At 39.9% G+C, this 17,831-nt stretch overlaps 1 protein-coding gene across 2 annotated transcripts in view; it reads right to left on the reverse strand.

Moving 5' to 3' along the window:
• ppl (pumpless) overlaps positions 1-15,655 on the reverse strand; it is an 82,415-nt gene extending 66,760 nt beyond the window's left edge. The window contains exon 1 of one of the 2 annotated variants that reach the window (XM_068359136.1): positions 15,487-15,653. In XM_068359136.1, the coding sequence (XP_068215237.1) occupies positions 15,487-15,616 (130 nt within the window). In that variant the 5' untranslated portion in view covers positions 15,617-15,653. Of the gene's footprint in view, positions 1-15,486 lie in introns of both variants that reach the window. The other variant, XM_068359146.1, reaches the window with a different exon arrangement.
• Positions 15,656-17,831: the final 2,176 nt, after the last annotated feature.

Consider the following 17,831-nt stretch of genomic DNA (forward strand, 5'->3'; position numbering starts at 1 on the left):
GGAGTTGTAGGCTGCATACGGAGATTCAAAAAGGCGCCTCTTAGCACCCTTATAGGGAGATGGGAGGCCCTTACGACGAGGCGGACGGTGAGCCTTACGGCGAAGGAGGCCAACAGCAACAGCAGCAGAAGAATCCTCCGAAGAGGAGTCTCTATGAGTGTACTCTCTCGCGAACGAAAGAGAAACACTTCGTAGAAGAGACTGGTCAGCCAGTGACCTAAAAGGAGCAATCCTCCGAAGAGGGGCTCCTGCAGTTGCCCAGCCCCTTGAGCGAAACTGCAGGTGCGACCGCTCAGCACCAAGAGCATAGTCGCACGAAAAAAAGGCAAGAGAAGAACCCCCAAAAGGGGAAAAACTCAAGCCTGGACAGGAAAAACTTCCCTCGGAAGGAAAGTTACCCACCCAAGGAGGCGAGCCTCCTGAGAATTCTAAAATGAACTGGAGAGCTGTCAATCGTCACGGGAGTACTTCCAGTAGAGGGAGACACGGCCCTGACGAAAATCCAAAGGGGAGGCAGCAACAGCCGAATCCCCAGGCCTCAACAAGACAGCTCACACCGTTGCCATATTACAGAAACGAACTAGATCGGTAACTGTAAAAACATAAAACAAAAATCATTAGTACACATTCATTCCCCCGGGAAGGCTCCGAAGAGGAATCCCGAGGGAAAGGAAAACAAGAATTACACAACAGGCACGTGCCCTCACAACCACTTACACTCACGGAAGGAGAGCTGTAACCAAAACAGATATTATAACAATTATAATTATGTAACTATGTAATTATGTAATTTAAAAATGAATGAACACTAAAGAAAGAACGAAAACCCCGAAAGGAATCGTTCTACAAAGCTGAAAAATTAACAAATACAATTAGATTCATAAACTAATTGAGACAAAACGTACGGTGTAGCAACCCCCCACACGGGAAGGAAGATACAAAAGGCGTAGTAACGTAGTAAAAGGGTGAGCGACCTCAAGAGAGAGAGAGAGAAAGACCGAAGTCAAACTCGATCGCAACCCATAAAATTACACCGTGGTGGCCTAAACTGCCGAGGGCTCCACGGAGATATCGTACACTACACACACAACTCTGAAAAGGAAACTTACTGATTTCTATACTCAAATATATATACAAACATGAAAAAATTTTTACATATATATTGAGTAAAAGAAAAGTAAGTGATTAAGTAAAGACAAAACAAACAATGGCTGCCAAGCGAGGACAAAGACAGAGACGTCTGTCCCAGTCCGAGCCAAAAGTGAAAGTGAGCTTCACCGGTGTGTGAGGGGGGGAGGGGTAGCTAGCTACCACTCCCCTATCCCCCCGCTAACTAGCGCGGGGGTAATACACCCTCGTTAAATTCTAATGGCTCGCCATTTCAGCTACGCTAAAAGGTAAACCCAAAGTAAATAGCGTGGTTTGTATTTCGGTTACGGAACAAAAGGACATTATTTTCTGAAAATTAAAAAATTGCTGTTGACATGAACAAGAGGGAAACAGTGTGCCAGTAATAGTGATTCAGAGGCTATGATTTGTGAAAAGGCAAAAGGAGTTGCATGAAAACCTTAAAAGAATTGCAGGAATGCCAGTGTGTGGTATATAAATCCAGCCGTAGGTGGTTTGATCATTTTAAGAGAAGGAATGACATACAGTGTTGTGAGGCATGAAGAGGTAGCCAGTATCAACAAAGTTGCTGCCAAGGACTTTGTTACTAAGTTTATAGAACTCGTAGAGGTTGAGTGTTATGTTCCCCAACAAGTTTTTAATTATGAGATATGCTTTTTTTAGAAGAAAATGCCAAACAGGACCTATATCACTCCAGAGGAGAATGCATTTCCATGACATAATGAAGGATAGACTAACAAGACTTGCCCTGTGGCAATACAAGTGGGGATATCAAACTTAACCATCTACTAATCTACCTCTCTGAAAAGCGAAACGTTTTTAAATAAAATTCAGAAAACTCAGTTCCCAAGATGTGGAAGTCATACAGCATGGGTTGGATAACCAGAGTATTTTAACAAGTGGTTTGATATCAAATTTCTAAAGTCATTTGTTTTGTTTTATAATTATAGTAAACAAACCTGAGTCATTTAATATGTACAGTAGTTTCAGTAAAACTGAATACAGCTGTTAAAACTAAACAAGCTGTCAGTAGTTAGCTGGATGGTGGCAGGTAAGCCCACCCACCTGCAGGTCACAGAACTTCCACTTTAAACTTAAACCTACAACTGGTAGGGTGGTTAAGGCAGGAAGTGTAATTTAAGAACCCAGGTTTGTATAGTTAAGAAAAAAATGAAATGTTGATAGTAAAATTGGTTATTCTTTTACTGGAAAAGCACTTCTGATTGTCCAACATAGCTTGAAAGAAACTGCTCTGCAATCACTTCTCTTATTCCTTCCCTTCATCATAGTATCCTCCCAGGATTGGAAGGCATGTAATCCTGGTCCCTGCTAATCACTTCACGCAGGGAAGTGATGAAGCAGGTCTAGAAGTCATTAACGCTGGCCTCTAGGTCCTGGTAACGAACTACTAAACAGATCTGATGATCTTCTATCCTTCAGAATGACTTGTGACAAGGAATTAAGGCTTACAAAGTTCCAATAAAAACTTGAAGAAAAGCCTTCTAAATTCTACAATATGCCCAGTGTGTTCCAAAAGGAACTAAAAAGGGTTGATGCCTCTTAAGAAATCTGGTACAGGAACTGATGAGGTGTATGACCCACCTCTATGATATTATGATCTATCATTTATAAAGGATTCAGAAACACCACCACCTTCCTTCTGTGTCTGTTGCATGAGGTAAGGGAAATTAATATACATTGTAGCATTAACTTTAATTAACAGAACCAAATGTTTAAAGGCAATAGCAATGTGAAATATAATAGTACACAAAAGTTATCATGAAATATTTGATAATTAATATTAATAAAAAAAAAAAAATCATAATGTTCAGATACAAAATATATTTCAAACCATTTCTGATTTCCAGTGTACTGCACCATCACCAATGAAATAGTAAAACAGTTCTCAATCTTTTCTCCATCTTGAATGTTGTGTATATTTCCATCACGTAATAATAATGGATAATACTGTTACCAGGAATTTTAACATGACGTCATATATAATTGTGCCACAAACAACACGGCCTTTTCTAATTTCAAATTGGAGCAGAAAATATTCGAAAAACTGCTAGCAATCATACGAATGCAATCTCGACTAATCTCTGAGCTCTGGGCAATCTACAGTTAAAAACTCTTATCTATTTATTAAGCTGATTTTGAACATAAGTTCTGTTTTGTAATCTTTCATTGAAAAACATCTCTTGGAAACAAAAAAGGTAAAAGGTTCCGACGAGGATGATGGAGGGGCAGCATAGGCTATTGGAAGACTATTTGGCTAATTTTTCACTAGAATGATATTTTCATAATAAAATAAATTTTTGAACATACTTACCCGGTGGTTATATAAATATAGCTTCAGTCTCTGACGTCCCGGCAGAAATTCAAAACTCGTGGAAATCGCAGATTGAGTAGCCAGGTGTAACACCAGCGCCCTCTGTCGCGAGGTACAGAACCATTCCATGATTCCTCAGATTTTCCATGCCCATAGACTGTCTCTCTAGAGGGGAGGAGGAGGGAATCAAATTTATATAACCAAAATTTATTTTATGAAAATATCATTTTAAATACAGTATAGCTGATTGACACCCTTGGTGGAGGGTCAGAGACAGCCAACATTGTTGGAATTTCACTTAAGAGTTAATAAACCTTAAGGGTTCGTACCTGATAAGGATGCTGACTTCAATGAATACTTTCATTATGTCCGCTTTCCTTATGAGATCCAGCGATCCACCCAGGGGGCTGAAGACCTCTAGGAGCTGTCAAACCGGTGTAAATACCTCCTCCAATACCCTTGTTCCTGGAGCTCTCAAGGAACAAATTGACCACCTGACTAAAATCAATGATTGTGGAAGACTGTCACAATCTCCACAAACAACCATAAAAATACTAAAGTTCAAGAGAAGAAAAGGGTATTAGGATTATGGGAACGTAGTGGTGGATCCTTCCCCCCTACTGCACTCGCTGCTACGAATGGTCCCAGAGTGAAGCAGTCCTCATAACGAGTCTGGACAAGTTTTAAAATAATGTGAAGCGAACACAGATTTACTCCTCCAAAAGGTTATGTCCTTAATGCTTTGCAACAATCTATTCTGCTTGAAGGCCACCGAAGTTGTTACAGCTCTAACTTCATGCGATTTGGCTTTTTAAAAACTTGAGGTCTGCCTCACTGCAATGTGCATGAGCCTCTCTTATTAAGAGCCTGATGAAAAATTAAAGTGCATTCTTCGACATCTGTCACGAGGACTTCTAGACCTAACACCAAAGAACTTCCGACTTGCCTCGCAACTCTTCCGTACAGTCCAGATAGAACTTCAGGGTTCTTACTGTGCACAGGACTCTCTTCAACTCCTCGCCAATCACATCCGAAAGGTTCGGAATCTCAAAAGTCTTGTGCCGAGGTTGAGAAGGGCGTTCATTCTTGACGAGAAAGCCTAACTGCAATGAGCAGATAGCTTTGTTATCTTGACAAAATCAATGTTTTAGCTAAAAACATGAATCCCACGGACTCTTTGAGCTGTCGCCAGACTGACCAAAAAAAAGTGTCTTCATTGTGAGGTCCTTAAATGAAGATGAATGCAAAGGCTCAAACCTGTCACTCATAAAGAACTTCAGGACAATATTCAGATTCCAAGCTGGTGAATCCTGGAGCTGTTGCTTTGATGTTTCAAATGATTTGAGAAGTTTTTGTAGGTCTTTAACATTAGAAAGGTCCAAGTATTTGTGCCATGAATACGGTTGCTAACATACTCTTGTATCCTTTGATGGTAGAGGATGACAAAATTGCGCTTCCTTCGAAGATATAACAGGAAGTCAGCAATCTGAGTTATAGAAGTACTGGACGAGGAAAGAGAGTTGACTCTGCACCACTCTCTAAAAACCTCATACTTGGATTAGCAAACCTTGATGGTAGAAGTCCTCCTTGCTCTTGCAAAAGCTCTAGTTGCTTCCTTCAAAAAACCTCAAGTTCTTGTGAGTTTTTCGATAATCTGAAGACAGTTAGATGTAGAGCTTGGAGATTTTGATGGTACCTTTCCAAGTGGGGTTGTTTGAGTAGATCTCCTCTTAATGAAAGACTTCTGGGAGTGTCTACCATCCATTCCAGTACCTCTGTGAACCACTCTCTGAGGGCCAAAAGAGGGCCACTAGAGTCAATCCGTCCTTTCATGTGACACAAATTTTTGCATCACTTTGTAATGAATTTGAACGGTGGAAATGCGTACATGTCCATGTCACAAGCTGTTTGACGCTCGACGTCGCATTCTGCTTGAAGCTTGACGTCGCGTCCTGTTAGATGCTCGACGTCACGTCTTGCTGGACGCTCAACGTCACGTCCGGCAGGACGCTCGACGTCACGTTAGGTGGACGTTCGACGTCACGTTAGGTGGACGTTCGACGTCACGTCTGTCTGCTCGACTCCATGGGTTAAGGTGGCTAAAACAAGACATTTAACGGGGGAGTTGTAAAGACGTTCGTTAACAAGAACCTCTCGACTAGTAGCCTTATGACGCTTGGCGTCCAGGTGCGAAGTTACCCGACGCTCAGGGTCCAGGCCTGCTATTCTCTAATTGATAAACCAGCATGAGCAAAGAGAGAGTTTCTGTTGCATATCTTGCAGCCTATTAAAATTAGGATCAACCTGTTGTGGTACAGGAGACGTCACGTCTACCACAAGCTCTCTTTCTACACCGTTTAAAGAACATGCAGAGCGTCCAGAGGACGATAACCCGTCTGACGGTGGAGGAGGAGCATGAACCGAGGTCATGACAGGCTCAGACAGCAGTCCTGCAACTGGGTGAGTTGGACGTTTCATGACAGTTGCCGACATCCTAAAAGGAGGTTCGGTAGAAGAGCTTTCTTTGGTAAAATGAAAAAACACTCAGGATTGCTCAAAAGACTACAACCAGAAGCTTGTGGTGTCATGATAGGACGCTGATTGACCGTGTCCACCTTCCTCTTCAGAGGACTGGAAGATTGACGCCAGCCTCGTCTGGGTGCTGCGTCATCTGAAGATGACGAAAAAACTTTTACCTCATCTATCCTGTGATGAAAGCGAGTGTCCTGGGAAGCGTCAAAAGGTATGGTCGAGGAGGCATCTGCTCGGGAGCTAAAGCCTCTCGTTTCCTTTTGTCGTTCGACATTACTTCTCCCAGGAGTTGGGGAGCTTGGAAGAGGTCTATGGTCGGCATTCCTTGGAAGAGGTCTATGGTTAGAACGTTCGACATTCCTTCTCCCAGGGTTTAGGGAGCTTGGAAGAGGTCTATGGTTAGAAGAACAACAGGTCCTAGCAGACGCACCACCTATTTGAAAGGTGGTGCTTAGGCCGAAACAAAGAGCCCAAAACTGGATAACTTAGTCCTATACACAAACCTTCAGGAATTGCTTGAAGTTCAGATGGATGAGGATGTGGAAGTAAGCATGCTGGAGGTCTAAAGAGACCATCCAGTGGACCTTTCCTACTACTGTAAGGACTGATTTTGATGTCTCCATGGAGAACTTTGACTTCTGAACGAAGGCGTTGAGAGCAGTTACATTCAGGACTGGACAATAGCCGCCTCCTCCAAAAAGAGAGACATTTGATGTTGCATAGCCTGTCCCTTTGGCTCCTCTCTGTATTTGGCAGAGGTCTATCGGAGTAACTAATAAAGGAGGTTTCATTAGAGAAAAAGATTTCGCATCCATCCTTTAGTAATAGCACAGACCAAAGATCTGCTCCTCTCCTCTCCCAGACTCGCCAGAAGTAGTTAAGTCTGGCTCCTACCGTTGTCTGTGTGGTTTCGAGAAAAAGTATGCAGAAACTTTCTTGCTGATTTAGACACCAAAACCTGCGTCTTTGACCAACTCTTGAGGGAGAAGAGAGGAAAAAAAAAGGGTGGTGCGTACCTCAATTTTGACTACTGATTCAAAGTTATCCTGCCTCATTGCCTGCATTCCTTAAGAGACTCAGGCTGTAAAAGTCTCTGTGGGGCTGCCACAAGGTCCTAGACCTTAACGTGGCTAGACCTCCCCGCTTGCTATCCTGGCATAACTGATAAGGAAACTGGCTTCATAGGTTTTTATGCCTCATTTACCTGCATTCCTTGAGAGACTCAGCGATCCACCCAGGGGGCTGTAAAAGTCTCTGTGGGGCTGCCATAAGGTCCTCGACCTTAATGTGGCTAGACCTCCACCCTTGTTATCCTGGAATACTTGGATTGCATCCAGTCTCCCATCATCCTCAAAGCTCTATTAGATGATCGAGACAGCACCATCTTAGTAAACAGAGACTCCTTCGACACCTTCCTTAGCGAAAACTCTGAGGGCGGGACGAGGAGCAGCAGGCACAAAATGAATCGTAAACTCTTCAGAAAAACTCTCATGAGTTTCCTAAAGAAGAATCTTAGGAACCTCTCCTAAGAGACTTCCTCTAAAAGATAAAGAGGGGAAAAAAGATCGTCAATCCCTTCCTCCTACAAGTCTCTAACCGAGGTAGAGATGTCTTGTTTCCTAAGAGTCAACTCCTTAAGGTCCTGAATACTGGCCTCAAGCTTTTAGGGGTTTAATTCTCGTCCTCCAACAGACACCAAGAGTTAGTTCAAGCGGGCCTTGGTCTGAGAAAATAATATCTTTCCAGTAAATATTTATTTCTGTATCTTTTAATATAGCACCTGGCGTAACAATGTTCCAACGCTAGACCCTCACGGTCATTACGATTGGAACTAAGATGTTCGCGATCTCGACGTTTGGCCCAACTGGTGTAACCACGATGTCCGAGTCTCGATGCTCGACGTCACGTCTAACTGCTTGATGCTCGGCGTCATGCTTGACACTCGAAGTCAAGTCCAACTGCTGGACTCTTGACGCCATGCAACTGTGCGACGCTCGGCGTCACGTCTAACTGCCTGACACTCGACGTCAAGTCCAACTGCTGGAGCTAGACGCCATGCAACTGCTTGACGCTCGGTGCCACGTGACTCTCGGAATAATGACGTTCGCGATTAGACGCGATAGACGCTGGGAACTATGCTTGACACTCGGTGTCACGTCCAACTGCTTGACGCTCGACGTCACGTAACTGCTTGATGCTCGGCGTCATGCTTGACACTCGAAGTCAAGTCCAACTGCTGGACTCTTGACGCCATGCAACTGTGCGACGCTCGGCGTCACGTCTAACTGCCTGACACTCGACGTCAAGTCCAACTGCTGGAGCTAGACGCCATGCAACTGCTTGACGCTCGGTGCCACGTGACTCTCGGAATAATGACGTCCGCGATTAGACGCGATAGACGCTGGGAACTATGCTTGACACTCGGTGTCACGTCCAACTGCTTGACGCTCGACGTCACGTAACTGCTTGATGCTCGGCGTCATGCTTGACACTCGAAGTCAAGTCCAACTGCTGGACTCTTGACGCCATGCAACTGTGCGACGCTTGGCGTCACGTCTAACTGCCTGACACTCGACGTCAAGTCCAACTGCTGGACTCTTGACGCCATGCAACTGTGCGACGCTCTGCGTCACGTGACTCTCGGAACAATGCCGTTCACGATTTAGACGCTCGCGATCTAGACCCTCGGAGCTATGCTTGACATGCGGCGTCACGTCCAACTGCTTGACATCACGTAACTGTTTGACGCTCGGCGTCATGTCTAACTGCTCGACACTCGACGTCAAGTCCAACTGTTTTCCATGCTCACTGGAGGCTTGACGTCATGCAACTGCTTAACGCTCGGCGCCACGTGACTTTCGGAACAATGACGCTCGCGATTCAGACACTCGGAACTAAGCCGTTCGCTCATCGAACAAAAGAGACAAAGAAGTTGCACTCAGTTACAAAAATCATGTCAAACTCTTACAGCAGCGTTAGTAGCTTGCTGTCCATAGCTCTGACGCTCGGCGTTAGATAACACTTTTACCTCGCCTTACCCACGGCGAGGGCGAGCGTTCTAGGAGGCGTCAACAGGAACGCTCGAGGGGACGTCTGCTAGGGCGCTAATGCCTCTCGTTTCCTTTCGCCGATCGACATTCCTTCTCCCAAGGGTTGGGGAGCTTGGAAGAGGTCTGAGGATAGGATAACGACAGGTCCGAGCAGACGCACCCTCCACTGTACTGAATAAATTCACTGCACTAATTTAGCACTGAAAACTTACACTTTTAAACTCCTGTCCATTGTGAGAGATCTTACTATTCTGTCAAGGGCTTGAATGAGAATGCAATAAGTTTTTTCTGAATCCTATATAAATTGTAACAAAATATTTTATATAAAATATTAAATGAACAGATATAGGAATAATGTACATACATATGTAAACAACATTTATTACTTAAGGGTTTCCAATAAAAGATGATTTGCCACACTTTACAATTGGAACATCTATATGTATTATACGATAAATATTAGTATTCCCAGTATCGAAAAAGTAAACGATACAAAGAATTGTGGGACTATATCGATTGTCATGAATACTACGTAGCGTAAAATTAACTGTGCGCTAGTTTTATTTAATCTCTGAAATAAATTATCTAAAGAAATTATACTAAAAGGACAAATATTTTCTCAAAATAACATATTCCTTTTATCTTATACCAATATCGAAAAAGCAAACGATACACAGAATTGTGGGACTATATCGGTTGTCATGAATACTACGTAGCGTAAATTAAACTGTACGCCAATTTATTTAATCTTTGAAAATAGATTTTAGATTATCTACAAAAAGCATACTAAAAGGACAAATATTTTCTTAAAATAACATATTCCTTTTATCTTATAAAACTTAAATACTTTGGTTTGTAAGATAGTATTCACTTATCATTCTTTGTAGAAAAAGAAAGAAATTGCATGTCATACTAAGTAGTCTACGTAGCTTACGTCCTATGACTGTGACGTCATAAAGTAGGCAGAGTGTTTACCTACCGCCATCATGTTTTTTGTTAGTTTTACAGTAGGTTGAAAAAACTTCTAATCCTACCTTTTAAGCTATGAACATAGCGATCAAATATCAAACAAAACCAAAACAAGCGAATGCCAATACCCAAATTAGTAGTACATCACCAAGATAACTGCCAAAATTCAGGTTAATAACGAGTGAATATCCAACGATGTTGCCGGCGTAACCGGCAGAAAAAATCTGAGGAATCATGGAATGGTTCTGTACCTCGCGACAGAGGGCGCTGGTGTTACACCTGGCTACTCAATCTGCGATTGCCGCGAGTTTTGAATTTCTGCCGGGACGTCAGAGACGAAAGCTATATTTATATAACCACCGGGTAAGTCTTGTGTTTAAAATTTTTTGTTTTCAATAATACCCCATCAGAAATTCTTCCATTTGTTCAAAAATCCCACATGATAAATTCACCTTTTGCATTGACGACAGCTATCATTAATTTATACAGACTTAAAACAATACAGTGCAGTTTTACTTTAAACATGTATACCATGTCATTTGAGAGCATGTTGCTATTATGTGTGATTAATAGAGATAAAAACCTAGTTGTTTACCTTCTGGAATTCTATTTTTAGCAAAGTCCATATGGCTTAACAGGTTTCTGGAATAATTAGACCTAAGTGCTAAGTAGATATTGCCACACGGAATTTGATATCTTGATATAATCGTCATGTTGCTAAATATCGTATTGTGGCAGAAAGGCTTTCATAGGGTGTTATGGCGATCCTCATGCATGTGTTTTGTTTATTTACATAAAGCACTACTCTAATTAGCAATTCATAATGTGACCATATCCATGAGCAGATAATTTACCAATCACAGGGGTGCAATTTCAACTTCTCCAGTAAATTCAAGTGAGAAAACCGCCCTTTTCTCTAGCCATAGTTTAGAACAACATCTCTTCTTATTTCCTTCCTCTTTCCTAAATCATATATCTACAAGTAAACAAGCAATGCTATAAAGGTCTTTATTATGGAGAGGTTCCAACATAGATGTTAACTGCTCTGCGGCCGAGACTGAAATGATATGTTTATGAAGATCTGATCACCCATACAATATCAAAGCTCCACCCACTACGATCCAATTTCTCGATCAGATCACTCATGAATGGGCAGCCTTAGGGTGGGAGAACAAGAAAATGATGATAAAGACCTCTCTCACAGCACTGGGTACAGTCTCCGAGAGAGGGGACAGAGCTTGACAAGGATTCCGAAGATTTAAAAGGAATAACTGAGGAAATACTACCAGACACATAGGGGCATTTCCTTTCCTTCTTTCCCTGGTAGCAACCTCAACCCCGGAAGTCCTGCCAAGTCGGCTGGCTATGGCCTCAGTCTCCTCCTTGATGACAGAAGCTACACCTATGACAACTCTTCAGGCAGCTTCCTAGTTAGATGGACCACTCATCAGGAACAGTTGGTTTCTTGGCTAACACCGTGGACAACCCGGAGAAGAGGATAGCCATATGGGATGTAGTCCTGACTGTAGTACGGAGAATCGAATTTCTTACTAATCAAGCAGCCAAGCAGTGGACCAACTGGGGCCTTATGAGGCGTAATACAAGGGGCGGGAGTCTTTACTTACGAAATGCTTCAATCAAGGGACTATTGCTTCCCCATGGAGGAAGTAGAAGGAATGACCAAGAAGGTGAGGAAAGACTGTCAAGATTCGCTCCTGCACCAAGCAGTTTCTTTCCACCAGTAGCTGTCATCCTCCACCTCTATACAAGCAAAGGCTATGACATCAGACACCTAATTTACTCAACACCACCAATCCTAACCAAATATGAATAATTGTAAGGTAATTCTATACAATAGCTCAACCAGCAATTTGTCAAATTTAAGTACTTTCATTAAAAAGAGGGAAGTCCAATGTTTTGTTTGATATATAAATCTAAGCAGTGCTGGTCTAGAAGTGGTTTAAAAATCAAAATTAAATTCGACCCACCTGAAAAAACTAGGTCCCTCCACTTCATATCTCTCAAATTCCTCTTCAGACTGAGCTCTCGTTTGTTCGTTTCCATGTTAAAAACATAGATTTTGACATTATTACATCATCGACTGTATTCTATGTAGCAAGACGTCACCCAAACATCATAGTTTTTAACCAATGATGATTACCCACACTTTATTTAGGACTAGCATTTTAACAAAACTAGAATCACGTGACTTGAACACCCAATCAAGTGACAGTTTTACTAGGAAACTGAACACTTTGACACTTTTCACATAATTTCCACTGCTAATTTTTCAGTCTTTTGAGAGCCACGGAGGAGTGTGAACCTTTAACGTCTGGTGCGGTTTCTCATTTACCATTTAGTCTGACATCCATTTCTGTGGATTTTCTCCCAAGTTCTTGTCTCAATTATTATCTAAATTATAAAGATTTTGTTTTGCATTATAGTGGTAACATCGAAAGAATAAAAAACTACTGCCAAGATTACGGTGTTATTAACAATGAAAGTGACACTATTTGCCCTACCTGTGGTTCTAAGTGTCGACTTGATATTAACAAATAAAAAAAAGCATTTTGGTGTGACAGAAGCCATGTTATATTGAAAAACAACAAAGTGAAAAAAAAGGTGTAGTTTTTACGTATCCATTTTTAAGGGAACTTGGTTTGAAAAATCTCATTTAGATATAGAATCTAATTTGTTACTTATGTATAATTATACTGGAGTTAAATCTAGTTATAAATTTGTTGAAAAGGAATTAAGAATTTCTCTCAAAACCATAAATGATAGGGTATTGAGTCGGAAAGGTGCAGCTCACCTTTACCCTCCAACCTAAGTTAGTACACAGGGTTTTAGGCAGTCATATTTAATAAGGCTGTGTAAAGGGGGGTCCCCACTGCAAGGTAAAAATACGGCTACTAGGTTAGGTTAGGTAGACATTTGATTAAGTTAACTGGTGGTCTTGTTTACTGCTAATTCTACATGTGCCATTATTCTCATGTTGAAATGGATCTTTCATTCATTCCCCACCCAAAAACCACTGTTTCCCACTGAAGACCCCCCAAGATTGCTAAGGTTAACAAATACGGTAAAAAAACTGTTCCTCCTCCTCCTCAAAAAGTCAGCTTTAGAAAAAGCACTAATTATTAGTGGCAGAGCTATTGTATAGAATTACCTAACTGTAAAATCATAGAAGAGTGCAGTAAATGGTTTCTTTAAAACAATACTTTTTTAATGTATTTTGAGTGATTTTGATAATAATTGCAAGTGGAAATCCAGTTTTTGAGTTATGGTGGGCCGATTATCATAACTGAAAAGCTATGGCTTTGTGCTAGGTATCATCATCAATTACATTCAAAACACCTTCAAATATACCGTGTACCAGTCTAATTACTGTATATGTCTAAATTGACATTTTTAAAACTTTTGTTGTTTCCGCTAGTCATCATCATAAAAAGCAAGTTAGCGTAATAAATATACAGTTATAATCAAAATCAATGAATAGTATTGAAACAGTCAAAGCACAAGAGCTTTTATTTGCCTGAACTTCCGGACACACAGAAAACGTGAGTTTTCAACACATTTTATAATGGAGTCGTTCGTCATATTACAGATGCCTCCTTACTTTATTGAGCTCATGATTTATTGGTTTTTGCTCTGCCAAAATATGCTTCCCTCACGATTAAACATTATCTTCTCAACGTCAATGACCATAGATGTCAGGATGCCAGATAATTGATAATCAATCAAAACTCCTATGTTCAGGCAAGCGGAACATATTTCGCTATGCTCACTAACCTCGTGGGCTAGTATTTCAGCATTATCAATTATTATCATTAGCTAAGCTACAACTCTATTTGGAAAAGCAAGATGCTATAAGCCCAAGTGCTCCGACAGTGAAAAATAGGCTAGTGAGGAAAGGAAATAAGGAAATAAATAAATGAGAAATAATTAACAATTAATAAAATATTTTAAAACTGTATAACATCAAAACAGAAATTTCATATATAAACTATAAAAAAACTTGTGCCAGCCTGTTCAACATAAAAACATTTGCTGCAACTTCGAACTTTTGGAGATCTGATTCAACTACCTGATTAGGAAGATCATTCCACAACTTGGTCACAGATAGAATAAAACTTCTCGAATATCATGTAATATTGAGCCTCATGATGGAAAAGGCTTGACTATTAGAATCAACCGCATACCTAGTATTAAGAACAGGATGGAACTGTCCTTGAAGACCTGAATGTTATGGATGATCAGAATTATGAAAAATCTTATGCAACATGTATAACGAACCAATTTAACGACTGTGCCAGAGATTAATATCTAGATCAGGAATAAGCAATTTAATAGACCGCAAGTTCCAGTCCAACAAATTAAGATGAGAATCAGCAGCTGAAGACCAGACAGAACAATACTCGAAACAAGATAGAATGAAAGAATTAAAAAATTTCTTCAGTATAGATTGATCACCAAAAATCTTGAAACCTTAACATATGGGCGAGTTGTAATTCCAGCCTCTGTTTAAACACAGACTTAGCTTTCATTTCCCCAGTATCAGACTGAATATATCAACCACATGTTTGTACCTTAACTTTTCATTATCATCATGATAAATAAAATAAGAGCTATAATTACAGTATATTGTACATTCCAATATTGAAATCAAATAAAGACATTTTGAATATAAATTGTTTTGCCATTCATTCTGTTCAAATAAGTAACTATTCGACATAAGTACCACCTTTCACTTTTTCTGAACTTCTGGGTGGAAGGAGGCTCCTTTGGCCTATGCCTAGTAGACAAAAGGAGCAAAACGGGATTTGTTTTATTAAAACGTGTGACTTCATTAACAGAGGTTTCCACCAGTAGTATATAGAATTCAAAATAGCGTATTTACAAAGATCTATTCAATTATATAATTTCCAATGTCCTCACTAATATTGGACCGTTCTATAATAAAACCTGAATAATTAGGTTTGAATGAGCAAATCCATAACTTTTGGTGGTTGGTGTAAATCCATAACACTACCGTATATATTTTCAAGTTGAAATTAGGTTAGTCTATAGACATACAGGTTAATCTACAGACGGACATACTCGTATACAGACCAATAAGCTAGTCTACAGATGGATAAGCTTTATTCTAGTCTAAAATCTACTAAGCTACCTAGTAGCATTCAGAAGGTTGGGCAGTCATTCAGTCACCAGTTTGGAATGCAACAATAAAAGTTGGCATTACCCTTTTAATAACATGAACTACATTTTACAATTAGATTTTCAACTACCTATGACCATAAGGGACTAGCTTCTTGAAAGTCCAGTAACTGTCATTACAACAAAATATAAAATGAATCCAGGAAACTTCGACAAGTGAACTTTGCCGATGAGCTCTACAGCAATCAGCTGATTGATCACCGTAGTGAAGAAAAGTAGTGAAATACGATAAATTTCTTCATGGAATATTGACCTTACCTCCCAAGACACATTCTGTCGTGCTCAGGTGTCTGGCCACATTTTGCCAGGATGGAGTAATTTGGGGTAGTCTCTGAAGACAGAAATTTGGTCGAATACACCGAGAAACCAAACGCAGGGTTAAGGCCATGTTGAGCTAACTGAAGACGTAGACGACAAATGAAGAAAGTTGTCGATACATCGGGCATTCCAATATGTTCGCTCCGAAAATATATATTGTTTCTCAATAATTTTAGAGGTAAATTATATATACTGATAAATTCGATCTCTATATTAAGGAATCTAATATAATGTGAGAAGCTTATGTGAACTCTCAAAACCAGAGAATTAAAGTTGTGATATTATATGACGATATCAGGTGTCTGTATTCATAAAATTTAATGACATTAAATGTGTTTATTTCACATCGAATATAAATATGTTTAAATATTATATTTCTTTTTGACAGTTATAAACCACATACTATACACATGAATAAATGTTGATCTATTCTACTTCACACAATGAGACTCATTACTATTCAATTCAAGTTATACCATTTCATCACCCACTGTGAACCATGCAGTTCGACCGGGCATACTTTTGTTTCCCAAATATGGCAAATATTTTGAGTTGTGCTGATAAAGCCTAAGACATCTGACGTGGAAGATTAATTCTGTAAGAGGCTGTAATTCGCCATGATGCTGACTACTTACATAATAAGTATACGGACTAATTGTAGAACATTATTTGCATGTTTTTAGACAGTGTATGCATTATTGGTTGTTTTTTTTCTTTTTCTTGAGAGCTTTAAGTAAAATTCGGGGTCATCATTCATTTTCTTTATCAGCAACAATAGAAGTAGCTTTTGCGCTGCACTAAATTGTGGCATAACCGGTGCCGCCCCATGCTACTGTGTGAACTGCTTGGTCTTGCTATTAATAAAGTCGTCGCTACTTGGAATAAAACGTTCCTAGAGATTTTGATTGCAGGGAAAAACGCAACAATAAAAGTATCTAATAATTATTTGGCATTTAGTTGATGGATTATTTGACAATAATGGCATTCACATAATCACATTGACTAAAATTTCAGTTAATAAAGTCTACTTATCCACAACAGTACCCTGTGGATATTTCGCTAGTTGGTCACGCTTTGCATAGTAACAGAATCAAACATAAAACTGAAGTTTGTTCGCTACCTGGGACAAAATATCACACACGTAGTCATTAGTATATATATATATATATATATATACATATATATATATATATATATATATATATATATATATATATATATATATATAGATAGATAGATAGATAGATAGATAGATATGCAATGAAAGATGAAATATCATTGGAAGGAGGATTAATGAGGTAGAATCATTCAAGTATTTAGGAACTATGATCTTCAATACAGGGTCATTAGAATTGGAGTTTAGTGAAAGATTGAAAAACAGTAAACCAGACAATGGCTAGGTTAAGTAAGATTTGACAATCTAATCGCCTGAAATTACATATGAAAAAAATCAGACTATATATCTGTTTAGTGCGATCTGCGTTACTGTAAGGACATAAGTCGTTGTATGACAATGAAACAATCCCCAACAGATTTAGCAGATTTGAGAACAAAGCCCTCAGAAGAATATTGGGAGTTAAGTGGCAGGACAGGATTATAAATGCAACTATAAGAGAGATTACTTGAGTGTTATATGTGAATGAGATCATGGTGAAGGGTAGATGGATATGGTTTGGGCATGCCCTTGGTACTCCCCAAGAGAGATTAGTTCACCAAGTGTTTAACTGGGTTCTACAAGGCACTAGAGGAGTTGGAAGCCCAAGCCCTACATGGCTGAGAAACATGAAACGTGAAGTGGGAGATGATGAGTGGAGAGGTATTGAATTAAAAACTCAAGATAGAAACGATTGGCGAAATCTAACCGAGGCCCTTTGCGTCAAAAGGCGTAGGATACGGTTATATAGGCCTATACACACACACACACACACACACACATATATATATATATATATATATATATATATATATATATATATATATATATATATATGTGTGTGTGTGTGTGTGTGTGTGTGTGTGTGTGTGTGTGTGTGTGTGTGTACTAATAAGTTATCCCACGTACAAACGGAGGCTATGCGTTTTTATTAGCCACTATGTCGGTCTACTGGACAGAATGACATGCGAGGTTTCTGAAGAACCATGGTAGACAGGCTATTGGCAGTTTCTACCACGAATATCATTTTAAACACTTCGATGTCTACTCTGAATATGATTAGGCAGCGCTTCAACGATCTCCCTTTCAAAAGAAGCCTAGACTATGACACAAATGCATTTTGAAATGGATT

This window comes from Palaemon carinicauda, chromosome 2 (assembly GCF_036898095.1).
Source record: "Palaemon carinicauda isolate YSFRI2023 chromosome 2, ASM3689809v2, whole genome shotgun sequence".
Classification (NCBI taxonomy): domain Eukaryota; kingdom Metazoa; phylum Arthropoda; class Malacostraca; order Decapoda; family Palaemonidae; genus Palaemon; species Palaemon carinicauda.